The sequence below is a fragment of the Schistocerca nitens genome, chromosome 2 (assembly GCF_023898315.1).
Source record: "Schistocerca nitens isolate TAMUIC-IGC-003100 chromosome 2, iqSchNite1.1, whole genome shotgun sequence".
NCBI classification, from domain to species: Eukaryota; Metazoa; Arthropoda; class Insecta; order Orthoptera; family Acrididae; genus Schistocerca; species Schistocerca nitens.
The window spans coordinates 1,011,474,276-1,011,492,182 of NC_064615.1; the positions used below are offsets into that span (position 1 = coordinate 1,011,474,276).

At 41.4% G+C, this 17,907-nt stretch overlaps 1 protein-coding gene across 1 annotated transcript in view; it reads left to right on the forward strand.

Annotated features, from left to right (window-relative positions):
* The window catches only part of LOC126237361 (probable ATP-dependent RNA helicase DDX46), a 165,510-nt gene that overhangs the window by 110,565 nt on the left and 37,038 nt on the right, over positions 1-17,907 (forward strand). Inside the window, exon 12 of the mRNA XM_049947429.1 lies at positions 1,500-1,582. Within this exon, the coding sequence (XP_049803386.1) occupies positions 1,500-1,582 (83 nt within the window). The remainder of the gene's footprint in view (positions 1-1,499; positions 1,583-17,907) is intronic.

Sequence of the window (17,907 nt, forward strand, 5' to 3'; positions counted from 1 at the left end):
CCCCCCTACCTCCTCCCCCTCTCTTCCCCTCCCCTACCCCCTCCCCCCTCTCCCCCCTACCTCCTCCCCCTCTCTCCCCCTCCCCTACCCCCTCCCCCTCTCTCCCCCCTCCCCGCTCTCCCCCCTCCCCGCTCTCCCCCCTCCCCGCTCTCCCCCCTCCCCGCTCTCCCCCCTCCCCGCTCTCCCCCCTCCCCGCTCTCCCCCCTCCCCGCTCTCCCCCCTCCCCGCTCTCCCCCCTCCCCGCTCTCCCCCCTCTCTCTCCCCCTCTCCCCCCTCCCCGCTCTCCCCCCTCCCCGCTCTCCCCCCTCCCCGCTCTCCCCCCTCCCCGCTCTCCCCCCTCCCCGCTCTCCCCCCTCTCTCTCCCCCCTCTCTCTCCCCCCTCTCTCTCCCCCCTCTCTCTCCCCCTCTCTCTCCCCCCTCTCTCCCCCATCTCTCTCCCCCCTCTCTCTCCCCCTCCCTCTCTCCCTCTCCCATCTCTCTCCCCCCTCTCTCCTCCCTCTCTCCCCCTCCCATCTCTCTCCCCCTGCCCACCCCTCTCCCCCTCTCATCTCTCTCCTCCTGCCCACCCCTCTCCCCCTGCCCACCCCTCTCCCCCTGCCCACCCCTCTCCCCCTCCCACCCCTTTCCCCCTGCCCACCCCTCTCCCCCGGCCCACCCCTCTCCCCCTCTCCCTCCCTGCCCAATCCTCTCCCCCTTGCCCCCTCTCTCCCCCATCCCCTCTCCCCCATCTCCACCATCTCCCCCCTCTCGCCCTCCCCCACCCTCTCCCCCTCGCCCACCCTCTCTCCCCCCTCTCCCTGTCTCTCTCTCCCCCTCCCTCTCTCCCCCCTCTCCCTGTCTCTCTCTCCCCCTCCCTCTCTCCCGTCTCTCCCTCTCCCCCTCTCCCCCTCCCCCTCCCCTCTCCATTCTGCTTCTGCCTCCTCTCTCCCTCTGCCTTCCTCTTGCTGTGTGTGTGGGGGGGCGGAGGGGGGGGGAACCTGTTAACTTCTGTGTCTCAACTACACAGTAAGTGTGATTACTATTACTCCTTACATTGTTGTATCAAAATGAAAATTAACTTGAGATAATTGTAAAATTACAAGACTGTCTGATCAATACTTACCTTGAGGAAGTATTATTATAGTACTACTAATAGACACATTAAAAAATTAGTATTACTCACCTTTTGGGAATGATTATTCCTTCATCTGGCAGGAAAAGAGGGACAGGTTTTGGCAAGGGAAGGGATAGGTCACTCAAGCAGCCAACAGGAACACAGCTGTAGTGAGCACAAAGAAAACTGAGTACCCTGCACTCCTTCCCAAACCTATACCTCTTTTCTTCCAGAGGAAGTAAGTAACAGTTCTGGAAGCCAGGTAATAGTCTGTCACACTTTTCAGTTATTCCATTGTTTGTAATGTAACATGATATAATTTATATCTTTTGATATGTCTTTTTTCTCTTCAGTGTTTCCTCTCTTTAATATTTAGATGCCTAATGTTTGCATTTCTTCTTCGCAGGAAGAGTAACCAACCTAAGACGTGTAACATATGTTGTTCTGGATGAAGCCGATAGAATGTTTGACATGGGGTTTGAACCTCAGGTACTTATTATTTGTCTTGTTAAATACAAGAGTATTAAATCAAAAGGAGATTAAGAATCTTTAATATCTATAAATTTTGTGTAGCCTAATTCAGGAATGCATTTAGACTGCATTTTAAAACAGTTTATTTCTTTGTAACAATAAATAAGCTTTTGCAGTTCCCATCATTTTTCAGTTTCAAAGTTTTGTTGACACAGGACCAGCAACTTTTTTAATATATTGTGAAATGCATGCTAAGAAATTTGTTGCAGTGTGTATGTACTGCAACTGTGACAGCTTTGTTACTAAACACTTCATGAAATATTTTACAGTGTAAATTGATAGTGAAAAATGCTTGAGTTATTACTTCCATATTATTTGCATGATCTGACTGGATGAAGAGAGATAGTTTCCATTATTGGTTTACCTTTTTGTATGATGCTGTGTCAGTATTTTAGATAAATTTACCAGCTATTGCTTGTTACTGTAAACAAAACTGAACTAAAAATGTCATCAACTGGAAGGTTGGTTTGAATGCCAAATTGCTTTACTAGTCATCATTGTATTGGTGGGGGTATGCCCTTGCCTTCCCTTCATCTTTGAAATGACTTACACAGCCTGTTACAGGGTGACATATACAAATCATTGCCTGGGGTAACAGGAAAATAAAGGATGCACTGATATCTCCTAAGTTATAATCATCATCCTCTATAAAGTTTCACTCCCTGGCTTGATCTTTTTGGGATATAAGCCTCTCCATCCTTCCCTTCCTTCCACCATGTTTCTCTCTCCATTTTTCTGTCTTCTCCTCTCATTGTCACACATTCCTTCTCTCCAGCGATCCATTCGTCTGTCGATATTCCTCTAGGTCTCGTGCCTCCTACCATCAGTTCGTGAGCCTGTCTCTGTGGCTTTCTAGTTCCCATTCTTTTAACATGCTCATACCATCGTAACCTTGTCTTTTCTATGCTCTCTTACAAAGACTTGTCTTTTACAATTTCTCTCACCGTCGCCTTCCTTACTCTTCTTTCTTTGAAATTTTGTCCCACAAGCCTGTATTCTGCCCTGCCTTTTCATCATTACACACATTTCTGAAGCATGTGCGAGTATTGTAACATAATGTGCTTGCTTTTGGGTGGTACATCCTCCCTCCAAACCTAGTTTCTTACACTCTGCAGGATTCCGTGCACTTGCCTTTCCTTCCCCTTTCAGTACTCTTCTTATCATTCCTGCCATTGCCTTCATTATACTCCCTAGTCACTTGAAACTTTGCACTTGCTTTAGTACTTACTCTCTAATTATATCAATCACCGCTCACATCTTATACCTTCACACTTGTTTGCATAAATTTCAATCCATACTGTTCCACTGCGTCCCCCCATATTTTTAGCCTTTCTTATACCTTGTCCCTTTCCATTTCCTCACACCATTAAATCATCTATCTGGGAATAGTGCACTCCATTGCTTCAGCCCTTTTTTATGTTCTAACCAGTCTGCCTTTTCTTCTCCTACTTTTACACAGCTCACACTTCCTTGTTACACTCCCTTTATTCTTTTCATAGTCAGCCTTTTAATTCCTCTTTTTCGAAAGGTTTCCCAGATCATGCTTTTTTCACAGTATTGTGTGCTTTACACACACACACACACACACACACACACACACACACACACATACGCACACACGCACAGAAACGCAAGTCATAAACATGACCACAGTGTCCGGGTGGGGAGGACGATAAAATGCTGCTTGTGGGAATGCACAGGGACGAGGTGGAGAGGGGATAGGGCAGCTAGGTGCAGTTGATAGCTTTGACAGAGAGCAGGGGAGGGGGGGGGGGGATAGCAGGAAAGGAGAGAAGTGGGTGCGTATTGGAATAGAGGGCTGTGTAGTGCTGGAATGGGAACAGGGAAGGCCCTAGATAGGTAAAGCCGTCGGCACACGGACCGTGCATCCAAACGTGGAGCGTTGAACGTTCCTAGTTTCTGACGTCATATCGTGGAGTAGCACGCTCGGCAGTCCTTCCGAATGTGCAGAGCAATATCTGGCATGTCAGATATTCTGAGCGTGCGTCTGAGCGTTGACCAATGAGACGGCACAACGCCACCTACGTCACAACCACATCGTCTCCTTTCAGTACAGAGTTGTGAGGCACCATATTGACATTCATTTCAAGCCTATATGTATATATACCGTTTCTGAGCACCAGAAAATTGAGAATCACTGGAAAACCCATTGTTAAATGTGTGATTCGTTCCAATAAAATAATGAGACACATCATATACGTGACAAAAGAATTATTGTAACTTGCGTATTATGAGAGGAGGCTGTTTGAAGGCAGCGACACACTGAAGATCCACCCAAAACCCATTGTTCTTGGTACAATTTGTTATAATTAAATTTCAATTAGTAACATATCTACGTTAAAGGTTTTCAGCAAGGGGTAACATAATATGAGTAGATGCAACAGGTGTATTGTTGGTTTAGCGTAATTAATAGTGTCACTGTCGTATGATGCATTGTTTGTAGGGGCGATGGTTCGCGTTTTGACACTCCCAAATTTTTTTTCCCCTAACATTCGCATTTTTTTTATGTTCTGATACTTTATTGTTAGTGTAATATAAGTATATACTATAATATCTGATGTTATGTAAATATAAGTTCACCTTTTTTTGAGGGGTGACTGTTCGATTGTCTTAATCCACAGAACAGCTTGCACTAATTGTATACAGATAATTTGCCCCTTTTTCTTTTACGCTTCGTAATCCAAGTGTTGCAAAGATTCTGCTACTGGGTGGGAACAGTGATCAAGTAAGACTGACCTTGGGGTTTTACTAAAATGTGGGAATGATGAAATAATGTTTATCTTATGCACAGAAGTATTCCAAATTTGTAACGCACTGTTTGTAATGGAACTTTTATAAGCCTGTGTCCTTACTGATTGGACATGGTACTTTCCTTTTCGTGGACGATGGAGGAAATGTGCGTATAATAGAGCTAATGTGGGAATTTTACCAGCGCCCATTGAGTTGTTTGTTGTTGTGGTCTTCAGTCCTGAGACTGGTTTAATGCAGCTCTCCATGCCACACTATCCTGTGCAAGCTTCTACATCTACCAGTACTTACTGCAACCTACATCCTTCTGAATCTGCTTAGTGTATTCATCTCTTGGTCTCCCTCTACAATTTTTCCCTCCACGCTGACCTCCAGTGCTAAATTTGTGATCACTTGATGCCTCAGAACATGTCCTACCAACCATTCCCTTCTTCTTGTCAAGTTGTCCCACAAACTCCTCTTCTCTCCAATTCTATTCAGTACCTCCTCATTAGTTTTGTGATCTACCCATTTAATATTCAGCATTCTTCTGTAGCACCAGATTTCGAAAGCTTCTATTCTCGTCTCGTCCAAACTATTTATTGTCCACGTTTCACTTCCATACATGGCTGCACTCTATACAAATAGTTTCAGAAATGACTTCCTGACTCTTAAATCTATACTCGATGTTAACAAATTTCTCTTCTTCAGAAACGCTTTCCTTGCCATTGCCAGTCTACATTTTATATCTTCTCTACTTCAACCATCATCAGTTATTTTGCTCCCCAAATAGCAAAACTCCTTAACTACTTTAAGTGTCTCATTTCCTAATCTAATTCCCTCAGCATCACCTGACGTAATTCGACTACATTCCATTATCCTCGTTTTGCTTTTGTTAATTTTCATCTTATATCCTCCTTTCAAGCCACTGTCCATTCCATTCAACTGCTATTCCAAGTCCTTTGCTGTATCTGACAGAATTACAATGTTATCGGCGAACCTCAAAGTTTTTATTTCTTCTCCATGGATTTTAACACCTACTCCGAATTTTTCTTTTGTTTCCTTTACTGCTTGCTCAATATACAGATTGAATAACATCGGGGAGAGGCTACAACCCTTTCTCACTCCCTTCCCAACCACCGCTTCCCTTTCATGCCCCTCGACTCTTATAACTGCCATCTGCTTTCTGTACAAATTGTAAATAGCCTTTCGCTCCCTGTATTTTACCCCTGCCACCTTTATAATTTGAAAGAGAGTATTCCAGTCAACATTGTCAAAAGCTTTCTCTAAGTCTACAAATGCTAGAAACGTAGGTTTTCCTTTCCTTAATCTTTCTTCTAAAAAAAGTCGTAAGGTCAGCATTGCCTCACGTGTTCCAATATTTCTACAGAATCCAAACTGATCTTCCCTGAGGTCGGCTTCTACCAGTTTTTCCATTCGTCTGTAAAGAATTCGTGTTAGTATTTTGCAGCTGTGACTTATTAAACTGATAGTTCGGTAATTTTCATATCCGTCAACACCTGCTTTCTTTGGGATTGGAATTATTATATTCTTCTTGAAGTCTGAGGGTATTTCACCTGTCTCATACATCTTGCTCACCAGGTGGTAGAGTTTTGTCAGGACTGGCTATCCCAAGGCTGTCAGTAGTTCTAATGGAATGTTGTCTACTCTCGGGGCCTTGTTTCCACTCAGGTCTTTCAGTGCTCTGTCAAACTCTTCACGCAGTATCGTATTTCCCATTTCATCTTCATCTACATTCTCTTCCACTTCCATAATATTGTCCTCAAGTACATCGCCCTTGTATAGGCCCTCTATACACTCCTTCCACATTTCTGTTTTCCCTTCTTTGCTTAGAACTGGGTTTCCATCTGAGCTCTTGATATTCATACAAGTGGTTCTCTTTTCTCCAAAGGTCTCTTTAATTTCCCTGTAGGCGGTATCTATCTTAGCCCTAGTGAGATAAGCCTCTTCATCCTTACATTTGTCCTCTAGCCATCCCTGCTTAGCCAGTTTGCACTTCCTGTTGATCTCATTTTTGAGGCGTTTGTATTCCTTTTTGCCTGCTTCATTTACTGCATTTTTATATTTTCTTCTTTCATCAATTAAATTCATTATTTTTTTCTGTTACCCAAGGATTTCTACTAGCCCTCATCTTTTTACCTACTGGATCCTCTGCTGCCTTCACTACTTCATCCATCAGAGCTACCCATTCTTCTTCTACTGTATTTCTTTCCCCCATTCCTGTCAATTGTTCCGTTAAGGTCTCCCTGAAACTCTGTACAACCTCTGGTTTAGTCAGTTTATCCAGGTCCCATCTCCTTAAATACCCACCTTTTTGCAGTTTCTTTAGTTTTAATCTACAGTTCATAACCAATAGAGTGTGGTCAGAGTCCACCTCTGCCCCTGGAAATGTCTTACAATTTAAAACCTGGTTCCTAAATCTCTGTCTTACCTTTATATAATCTATCTGATACCTTCTAGTATCTCCAGGATTCTTCCATGTATACAACCTTCTTTTATGATTCTTGAACCAAGTGTTAGCTATGATTTAATTTATGCTCTGTGCAAAATTCTACCAGACGGCTTCCTCTTTCATTTCTTACCCCAATCAATATTCACCTACTATGTTTTCTTCTCTCCCTTTTCCTACTCTCGAATTCCAGTCACCCATGACTATTAAATTTTCGTCTCCCTTCACTACCTGAATAATTTCTTTTATCTCATCATACATTTCATCAGTTTCTTCATCATCTGTAGAGCCCGTGATTTATGATCTAGAAACATCCCTCAACTGTGGCTTGAGTGCATTGCGATTGCGTATACCTCATTGGGGCCCACGTACGGTATGCACAAGTCGCATCGTTCCTGATCGTTCAGCAGCACGTTGAACTTGGCACGCTCAACGTTAATGTTCGACAGCACGGTCCGTGTGCCGACGGCTTAAGGACAATGACTAACAAAGGTTGAGGTCAGGAGGGTTATAGGAACATAGGATTTATTGCTGGGAGAGTTCCCACCTACGCATTCCTTGAAAGCTGGTGTTGGTGGGAAGGATCCAGATGCCACAGGCTGTGAAGCAGTCATTGAAATGGAGAACGTCATGTTGAACACTGCTCAGCAACTAAGTGGTCCAGCTGTTCCTTGGCCATAGTTTGTCGGTGGCCATTCATGTGGACAGACAGCTTGTTGGTTGTCATGTCAACATAGAATGCAGCATAGGGTTGCAGCTTAGCTTGTAGATAACAGGACTGGTTACACAGGTAGCCCTGCCTTTGTTGGGATAGGTGATGCTTGCGACTGGACTGGAGTAGGTGGTGGTGGGAGGATGTATGGGACAGTTCTTGCACCTATGTCTGTTACAGGGATATGAGCTATGAGGCAAGGGGTAGGGAGCAGGGGTTGTGTAGGGATGGACAAGGATATTGCGTAGGTTCGACGGGTGGTGGGATACCAGTGTGGGAGGGCTTGGAAGGATAATGGGTAGGACATTCCTCATTTCAGGGCATGACAAAAGGTAGCCGAAACCCTGGTGGAGAATGCGATTCAGTTGCCCTAGTCCTGGGTGGTACTGAGTCGTGAGGGGAATATTCCTCTGTGGCCAGACAGTGGGTCTTTGGGAGGTGGTGGGTGACTAAGATCTGTTTTTGTACAAGGTTAGGAGGGTAATTACAGTTTGTGAAGGCCTCAGTGAAACCCTCAGAATATTTCGAGAGGAACAGCTTGTCGCTACAGATGCGAAGGCCGCAACTGTCTGGGCTTTATGGAAGGGATGTTGTGGTATAGTATGGAATGGGTGGCAGCTGTCGAAGTGGTGGTATTGCTGCGGTTGGTAGGTTTGGTGTGGATGGAAGTACTGATGTAGCCATCTTTGAAGTGGTGACCAACATCGAGGAAGATGGGTTGATGGGTTGAGTAGGACCACGTGAAGTTAATGGGTCAGAAGGTGTTGAGATTCTTGAGAACTGTGGATGGTGTGTTCTCACCCTTTATCAATGTCATGAAGATGTCATCAATCAATCTGAACCAGGTGAGGGGATGGGGAGTTTTAGGAAGGGTCCCCTAGATGGCTTATGAATGGGTTGGTATAGGATGGTGCCATGCAGGTGTCCATAGCCATATGCCGGAGTTGTTTGTAGTTAATGCCTTCAAAGGAGAAGTAATGGTGGGTTAGGGTGTAGTCAGTCATGGCAACTAGGAAGGAGGTGTTGGTCTGTGAAAGCAGGTCCCGAGTTCGAGTCTCGGTCGGGCACACAGTTTTAATCTGCCAGGAAGTTTCAAGGAGGTTTTAGGTTTGGAATCTGTCAGGCATTGGGAAAGGTAGTATTCAATAGCTGTAAGGCCAAGGGCATTAGGGATGTTAGTGTAGAAGTAGGTGACATCAATAGAGACGAGCAGGGTACCATGTGGTAAAGTAACAGGAACCGTGAAGTGTCTGTGGAGACAATGGTTGGTCTCTTTTATATAGAAGGCTAGGTTGCAGGTAATAGGCCAGAGGTGTTGGTCTGTGAAAGCAGAGATTCTCTCAATGGGGGGCACCATAACCAGCCACAATGGGGCGCCCTAGGTGGTTGAGTTTATGGACTTTAGGAAGCATATAGAAGGTAGGAGTGTAGGGAGTGGTAGTGGTGAGGAGAGAATGAACTCCAGGGAGAGGTTCTGGGATGGGCCTAAAGATTTGAGGAGAGACTAGAGATCCTGCTGGATTTCTGGAATGGGATCACTGTGGCAGGATTTGTAGGTGGATGAATCTGATAGCTCTGCAGTCATGCTGCTAGGTAAGCCTTGCGGTTCAAAACAACAGTGGTGAACCATATGTCAGCAGGTATGAGGTAAGGATCAGTTTTTAGATGGTGGATTGTGGTTCTTTCTGCAGATGTGAGGTTAGTTTGCATATTGAGGTATTTTGGGAATGATAGTGAGGCAAGCTTCAAGGTTAAGAAGTTCTGGAAAGTTAACAGGGAGTGATCTGGGGACAGTGGGGATGGATCATAGTTGGATTGAGGAGTGAACTGACAAGGGAATGGTTCAGTAAGACATGTCAAAACCTACTCTCAAATTTTTTACACAGGAAGAAGACGACAAAAGAGGTGCACTGCCAAAATTTTAGCTGCTTAGAGGCATTGGAAGTATTTTGTAAAAAATGCTAAAGTTACATTTTTTTTCCTCGCGAAGAACAGCTTACAACAGCAGTTTGTACAGCCCTGCCCGCCTAACACATGACTCGGCCAATCGCTTATGCAGTGCCGCATAGCAGATTATCCAGAGTTCACAGACACCAATTTTAAGCACCTAAAACCTTGTTTAAAATGGAGGGAATGGAAGCGAACACATGCAAGTGAACATTTGCAAGAAAATTCACCACCATTCGCTTGTATATGGGTAGAATTGTTTATACTAAGAGGAACGGAAGAGAACACGAGGTAGCAAACATTGCCTATGAACACTGTGTTATTAATTTTTAATTTTTGGAGCTTAGGATACAACTCAATCTTGTTAGAGCCACAATGCTAAACTTTGCTATTCACTGAGGATTATTTTGCATGGTGAGTGCACTGTTCTTGACAGACTATGCAAAATAGTGCAGGGAATGAAGGATTTGAGTGTGTCATTTTGTATGGAAGTGTGACATGCATGGAGATCGTACAGTTTACACAGAATTGCATCCCTATCTCTCCTTAGCACTGGTCTGAAATTTCCCTTGTATGTCGTCTGCCATTTTTCCAAGTCTTCTCATCACCATTGAAAGGAAATTTATAAACAGAACACTAAATACTGACGTCAAGCATCAACTCAAGAGGTGACAAAGCTAGTGTTTCCACTATGCATGTAGGGTCTAATGGCCATACTGTAAATTATTTTTTTTTCTAAAACAAAAATGTTCTAGTGGCAAAGCACACGCTTCGTGATCCAGAGAACGCAGGATCAAATCCCGTTCCAACCACAACTTTTTCACTATGATTTTTAACCGAGCATTCACTTATCAAAGATGTTGGAGTGGTTCGGATTCCACATTAAACTGCAGGTCTCCATTTTACGATTAGGTAACTGAGGAAGGTTAGGGACATGTAAGTAGCTGCAGTGACATCCAGTTGAAAGACCTGCAGGAGGCCTACGGGTTATATCAGACAGAATTCTCTTTTGCTCGTGCTAGTTAACTTGTTTGCTCCAATGGAAACCTGGATTAAACTATACAAACATTTTTTTTTAATAATTTCATATCAACAGTTCAATTCTTGCACATGTAATTCTGATAAAAGTGGCTAACAGAGGAAAAAATCATGGTAGTGTTTGATGTCACAGATGACTTCCATCAGTGAGATCATTCCAATATTAATTCATGGTGGAAGTTGAAAAGGATGGAAAACTTCCGTTTTTAGGTGTCTTGGTCTTCAGGAGGGATGATGGGACATTAGGACATAGTGTTTATTTGACAATCAGATCCGTCATGCTCTACAGATTGGATCTTTGCAGGAACCAACAGAAGATACAAGCAAATTGATGGCCATCCTACTGTTTATAGGGAGCGTATCTTCAAAAATAGGAAGAATTTTAAAGAAATTTGATGTTAAAAGTGTGTTCCATCTGCCAGCTAAGACCAGAGCTCTGCTAGGCTCAGTGAAGGATGGTTTGGATTTGAGAAAGCATGGGGTCTACAAGATTCCTTTCCATTGTGGGAAAGCCTATGTTGGACAAATGATTTGTACGATCCAGGATTGTTGCAATGGTGGAACATTGTCTTACTGAAGGCCGTAAAATATTGTATGATGAGACACCAGTGGTTGCCCCTGCACCACAGTATTGGGGCTGTGTTGTGAAAGAAGCCATTAAAATCTGGCCTGTCTGACAATATTATAAACAGAGATAAGGGTTATCCTATAAGTAAGAGTTGGAACCCTGTTCTGTTTGACATTAAGAAACAACAGTCCTTGCTTTGGTCATCAAAAGCTGTCAATAGTGTTTGATATCAATTTATTGTTTCCGTGAGCTTTCACCACCGGTGTGCTGTTGTGCCTTGAAACAGGGGGCAGTTATGTTTGCACACGCATGGTGGACACACGGTCGGTGTATAAACGAGCTGCCGCTGCATGTTTGATTTCAGTTCCAACGAGTTAGTGTGGTGGCCTACTCACCTGAAGATGGTGGCCAGGTGGATCACCAGAGTTTTGTGTCCAGATGACGATATGTTCCAGCTGGAGACCTGACGTGAATACAACCATTTATTATGCCGGGAAAGTTTATGGACCCGCATGTTTTAGGATTTTCTGTCAAGTCAATTGATAGAACTTTAGTTTCAGATTCCTTGAACTCTCCATGCTTGGTTCTCTTTGCACCAGTTTTGTTTGTGAGGTTTTCACTATGTTTAAATTTGCAGTAAAGCCCTCTTTTTTTTTTTTTTTTTTTTTTTTTTGTAGCACCTTTCTAACATGGCTGCTGAAGCACGGCAGGTCTTTTCCATCCCTCACAGCTTTGTTTAGCACATATATATTTAAGGTGTATTGTCCAACACTCTTGTATTTTGTCTGTTGATGCAAACTTTTTTAGGTCTAGAGAATAATTTTTTGTTGACTGCTCCTTTTAAGCAGAAATATCTTCCTATCCTTCTTTACATTCCTACTTGCAGTGATGCTGTAACGGCCTTATGGTCACTGATTCCCTGTTGTAAGCTAACTGAATTGAAAAGTTGGGAACAACAGCATTTAGTTTGTTGCCTGCATGATTTGGTTCTCTGATTAGCTGCTCAAGGTAATTTTCAGATTAGGTATGTTTACAACAATTTCAAATGATTCCCTGTTCCTACTACTTACTTTCATCACTGGAGTCCCCCAGCCTATAGTTGGTAAATTGAAGTGTCCATCTAATACTAAAACATAATCAGGAAATTTACTGAAGCTTTTGTCAGGTTTTCCTTCAAATATTCGCTGCTGTGCTGCTCGAGGCAGGAAGTCTGTAAAAGCATCCAGTGGCCATGTTTGATCCTCTTTTGACACTTTTATTTACTCAAATTGTTTCACATTCAGAATGTTATCATACTTTTTACAGGTATAAATGTGCATCCACAACCAGTATTCAATCTATCTCTACGACACTCATTCTGGTCAGAATTTAGAATTTCACTGCTATTAACATCTGACTTCAGTCGGCTTTCTGCCCTTAGTACCATGTGAGCATTGTTACTGTTTGAAACCGAAATGAGTTCTCGGGCCTTTCCATCGATGCTTCTATGGTTAACTAATACTGTATTAATATTTTGTTTCTCCAGTCTGCCATAACAGATACTACTCTCTTTAATTAATGGGGATGGTATTCTTCCCAGTTTGTTCCAGTGGAGGGATTTCTTTAACCTAAAAAACCCACATGTACTCCACTATGCTAGTTGCTGTGTCCTGCTTATTGTGCTTTTCTGGCCTATTAAGGGGGGTTTAACAATTCTCGACCCTATAGCAGAGGTTGGGGAATGTACATTCAAGATTGTCACAGAATTATCAGAGTTCCTGATTTAAGCCTTCCAGTCAGCTCTGCACCAGAGAACCGCAATCAGTTCTAGGAACAATTCAGTAAAACACTAGTTGTGCTTCCTCCCCATGTAACACTAGTTGTGCTTCCTCCCCATGTGTGAAGCTGACTGCCTTCAACATAAGCTGCTAGTTGCCTTTAGGAACCAAGGATGCCCTCTGAACCCAGGCTGTAGGCATTGTTTGTGCTGACATGAATCATGATTTGTAGCCGGGTGCACCCCGTATGCTCCATCATTACTGGTAGTCTCCACACCATGGACAGTGGCCTTCCTTCCCAACTTGCTCGTTATTTCCTTAAGGAGTTCCGTCATCTGCCTAACTTTGGAACTCCCGGTGAGAACCCTCTCTGTGTTTGTTTGACCCCAGACCCAACGGACATCGTGCCTTGTGTTGCCTCAGATGTACTTTCAGCAGTGGGCAATACCACAAACCTATTTTTAAGGTGTAAGGGAGTAGCCATATAGCCATACCTATTTACCTATTTTCTTCTTCCGCCCAGAGATTCGTGCCCCGGCAGTGTTCTCCATTCACCATCAGATGAGTGTTAATCGGCCAGGATGAGCGAATTGGAAAATGCTGCAACATCAGGGACCCAAAACTAAGCTCCTAGGTACCAGAGGTGCCAAAGCATTTGTCTCAAGGTGCCCTTATGCCACTGCAGCCCATGGCAGCATCCTGAAGCCTGTTGACTGTGGCTGCTTATGGACAATGGCCAATTTCCCCCCCCCCCCCCCCTTCCCCCCGTGTCTATTCACAACGGGCACAGTCCCTATCCAGCTTCAATCAGTGTTCATCTATACCACAAGTAATATAACACTAATCCGGGCAGCCTTTGAATGCAATCTAAGTATTTCTGCTACGCTACTTCTGATTAATACTAAACTACAAAGTAAGCTTATGCAATACAAATGTACTAACATTTACACAAAACTTAATAGTGAGGTAGTGTATTCTAGGCAACCCAGTAAAATACACAGATAAAATTCGCTTCTTTCAGAAGCACATGAGAACAAAAACTAACTAAAATCTCATTTACAAACACAAACTGCTGCTGCTCATGGCACATGCACTCATTTATTCAGTTATGTTTGTGTAAAATAAAAGAAAGAACAACCCCATTCAAAAAAATGGCTCATTTCAAGAAATTTAATGTGGCTTTAAGTCCAAGCAATGAAAAGACTATTGAAAAATTCACAAAGTTTATATTTGCAGGCCAGAAAAAAGTTATAATAACTTTTTAACTGTACACATGTATTAATTTTTCTTTACACGACATCTGTTCACGTTTTTTGCACATTTTTTCCTTCATGATGTATGTTATGAAAACAAATGTCTGTCATTCAACCATGGAAGAAGTTCTCCATTGCAGTAATACGACTGTCATAATTGGAGATTGTTGTCATTAGATAAATTTGTTTTGAAGACTGATTTTTTTCAATTGACAATAGAAGAAGAAACCAGTGAGGGAGAAATTATTTAATTCAATGCAGAATATGCATTCCACCAGAAGTACAACTGCATACTGAACCCCAGGAGAGCCTCAGTAGATACTGGAAGGATGGAGTCACTCTGTGAGGTGTGTTTGGGGATTACAGTTGGTTGTGCTTTACCTGTAAAAGACCCAGATATGCTTTCGAGCCCTATTCCAATACACTGTTCTGATTTGCCACACACAATCAAACTACTGGTTTCCATGTCTGCAGTGCTTGAAAAGTATATGATTTCATGCTCTACTCTGCAGCAAAGGGCCACATTTGCTAAGAGAAAGAGTGTGTGGTGTGTGTAAGACAGAAATGAGATTGCTTTTATCCCAGAGGAATGGAGTGAACATAGAGAGATAGTTGAGGAATCTACAAATCTCAAGTGGTTATTATAAATGTGTAATATCAAGAAAGAAAACTTTATTTTAAGAAATGTAATGCAGGGTTGAATGACTTGAAGGAAATTTTCAAAATGTGACCATATAGTTAGTTAGTTACATGTTCCATAGATCATTTGAACATTTCTTTTATTGAAATGATATGGAATGAATTAGTTTACAAGATAAGTGTACATGATTAGTGTTAACATTAATAAAAACATTATCATTTTATCCCTACTCATGCAACTATTCATGAAAACAATTTTTTTAATGCTGGATACTAGTTTTTAAGTAGAAATTCGTCAATGGAATAGAAGGAGTTGTGCAGGAGAAATGATTTTAAGTTACATTTTAAACTTGCTTTGGTACCTGTCAACAGACATTTTATGTTATTTGGCAAATAATCAGAAATTTTTATTGCTGCATATTGAACTGTGAGCCACTGACAGCGTTAACAATTTGTAATAAGTCAGTTTTCCCCTCTAGTGTTGCAGGTATGTACATCACTGTTCTTCTCAAATTGTCATTGATTGTTTTTGATGAATTTCATTAGTGAAAATACGTATTATGATGGCGCAGTTAAAATGCCTAGCTCCTTGAAGAGATACCTACATGATGTCCATGGATGAACACCACAAATTATTCTTGCTGCTCACTTTTGTGCAGTCAGTACTTTCTTTCTAAGTAATGAGTTATCCCAAAAAATTATTCCATACAACATTACTTAGTGGAAATACACAAAATTTGTCAAGAGGCTGATACATTTGTTTCCAAAATTTGCAGTTATACAAAGAGCAAAAATAGCTAAGCTTAATAGTTTGAGAGGCTCAGTATCACACTTCTTCCATTCCAAGTTTTCATCAATATGTACATCCAAAAATTTGGAGCATTCTACTCAACTTACTGATTCCTGCTCATGTGCTACACCAATTGTTGGTATGACTCTATTTGTTTTCTGCAAAAAGTGCCAATTTTACTTGTTGAGTGTTAAGTGGAAGGTGATTTACGTATATAAGGAATAGGAGTGGACCCAAACATGAACTCTGTGGGAGTCCCTTTGTTACTTTCCCCAGTCACTAAAATTTTCTGTCTTTCTGACATTGAATTATTCGGCACAACCTTTTGCATTCCATTTGTCAAGTATGACTCAAACCAGATTTGTGAAAAGCCATCATTTCCATAAAACTTGAGTTTTTCTAAGAAAGTATCATGATCCACACAACTAAAGGCTACAGAGAGATCACAAAAAATGCCAACTGGTGATATATTATTATTTAAGGCTAGTAGTACTTGATGTGTGAATGTATAAATAGATTCTTAGTTGAGCAACGTTTCTAGATTTTAAACTGTGATATATGCTAAGTAAATTGTTTCCACTTAAATATGTAACTACTTTTGAGTACATTACTGTTTTGAATATTTTGGAAAAAGATGTCAGTAAGGAAACTGGATGATAATTGTCTTTACTTTGCATATCGCAATTTGGGTTCCAGAAAGGTTGCTCAATTGAGAATCTATTTATACATTCACACATCAAATACTACTAGCCTTAAATAATAATATATCACAAGTTGGCATTTTTTGTGATCTCTCTATAGCTTTCAATTGTGTAGATCATGATACTTTCATACAAAAACTCAAGTTTTATGGAAATGATGGCTTGTCACCTTTCTTACGAAGTGGTTTAATAATTACATATTTTAACCTGTCTGGAAAAATTCCCTGTGTCAGTGATGCATTGCATTTTCACTAAGGACATTATATATTAACGTGCAAGAACTTTTCAGAATTCTGTTTGAAATTCCATCAACCCTACAACAGCTTTTGTTTTGTAGAATTCTTGTGACTGTACTAATTTCAATGAAGGATGTTGGTGGTACTTCTCTTGTTGCTTAAGTTTTGTGGAATGACATTTTTAATATATTCTCTTACCTCTTCAACTGAACCATTTAATCTTGTATTTGCTGCTGCATTTAGAAAGTGGTTGTTAAAAGTACTTGCAGCTTGTGCATTATCAGTCTCTACATTGTCATTTACTGTAATTATTATTGAATCTTTTACACTGACTGGCTGTCTTATCTCACATTGGACAACATCCCATATAGTTTTATTATATGAGTTATTTATTTCTCTCAGGACATGCATACTTCTTGACATTGTAATGACTTTCCTTAAAATACTGCAATATTTTTTGTAGTATGCAAGTAACATCAGATCTTGCCTTACTCTGGGCTTTACATGAATTTTCCTCTTCCTCTTAGATGAGTTTTTAATTTCCTGGGTTATTCATTGCTGACTTGTTTTTTAATGGATCTTTTGGGTAATTTTTAAGAAAAGGAACTTTCAAATATTGTTACAAATTGACTATGGAATAAACTGAATGTGACATTAGCATCTCTTGCTACATATACTTCATCCCATACTGCCTCTTTTTGCTTACTCTTAAAACATTGTCTCTTGTTCTCATTGTAAGCCTCTCTGCTTTATAGGAACTGCCTCTAGGTTGTAATGCACCATACTGTTCATTTCCATCAATAGTGGTTCATGATCAGATAGTCCATTAGCAATTGGACACATACTAATTGTTGCAGCCTGAGCACTGTCTTTAAAAATGTTATCAATCAGTGTCGTATTGTTTTACTGCAGAGGAGTTGGAAAAGTGACTACTGAAATTAGATTGAAACACACAAATAATAATTCTAGTTCATTTATCCTGTCCGTATCTTTTAAGATATCTACATTGAAATCTCAACAAACTACTACTTTTTCTTCTTGTCTGACATGCTGCTCAGTAATGCATCTAGATTTCTTATAAGTAGCTGATAGTTTCCTAGAGACAATCTGTAGACTGTTACATTTATCAGAGAAGTGTTCTGCAGTAACAGCTCACAAGTACCTGCTTCTAGGTTGTGATCAACATGAAAACTATTTGTTTCAATATTTTTGAACTTGTGTTCAACTTTCACGTATGTTGCTACTCCTCCTTTTTCCATGTAACTCTCCACAAAAATTATTGAACTCTGTAATTGCTGATATTTAATTTCTCCATCCCTGTAGCTACATGGCATTCAGAGAGGTGCAGAACATCTATCCCATCAGAATTTTTCACAGCTTCTAACTATACAGCAAGCTCATCTATCTTGTTTAGTGGCTACATG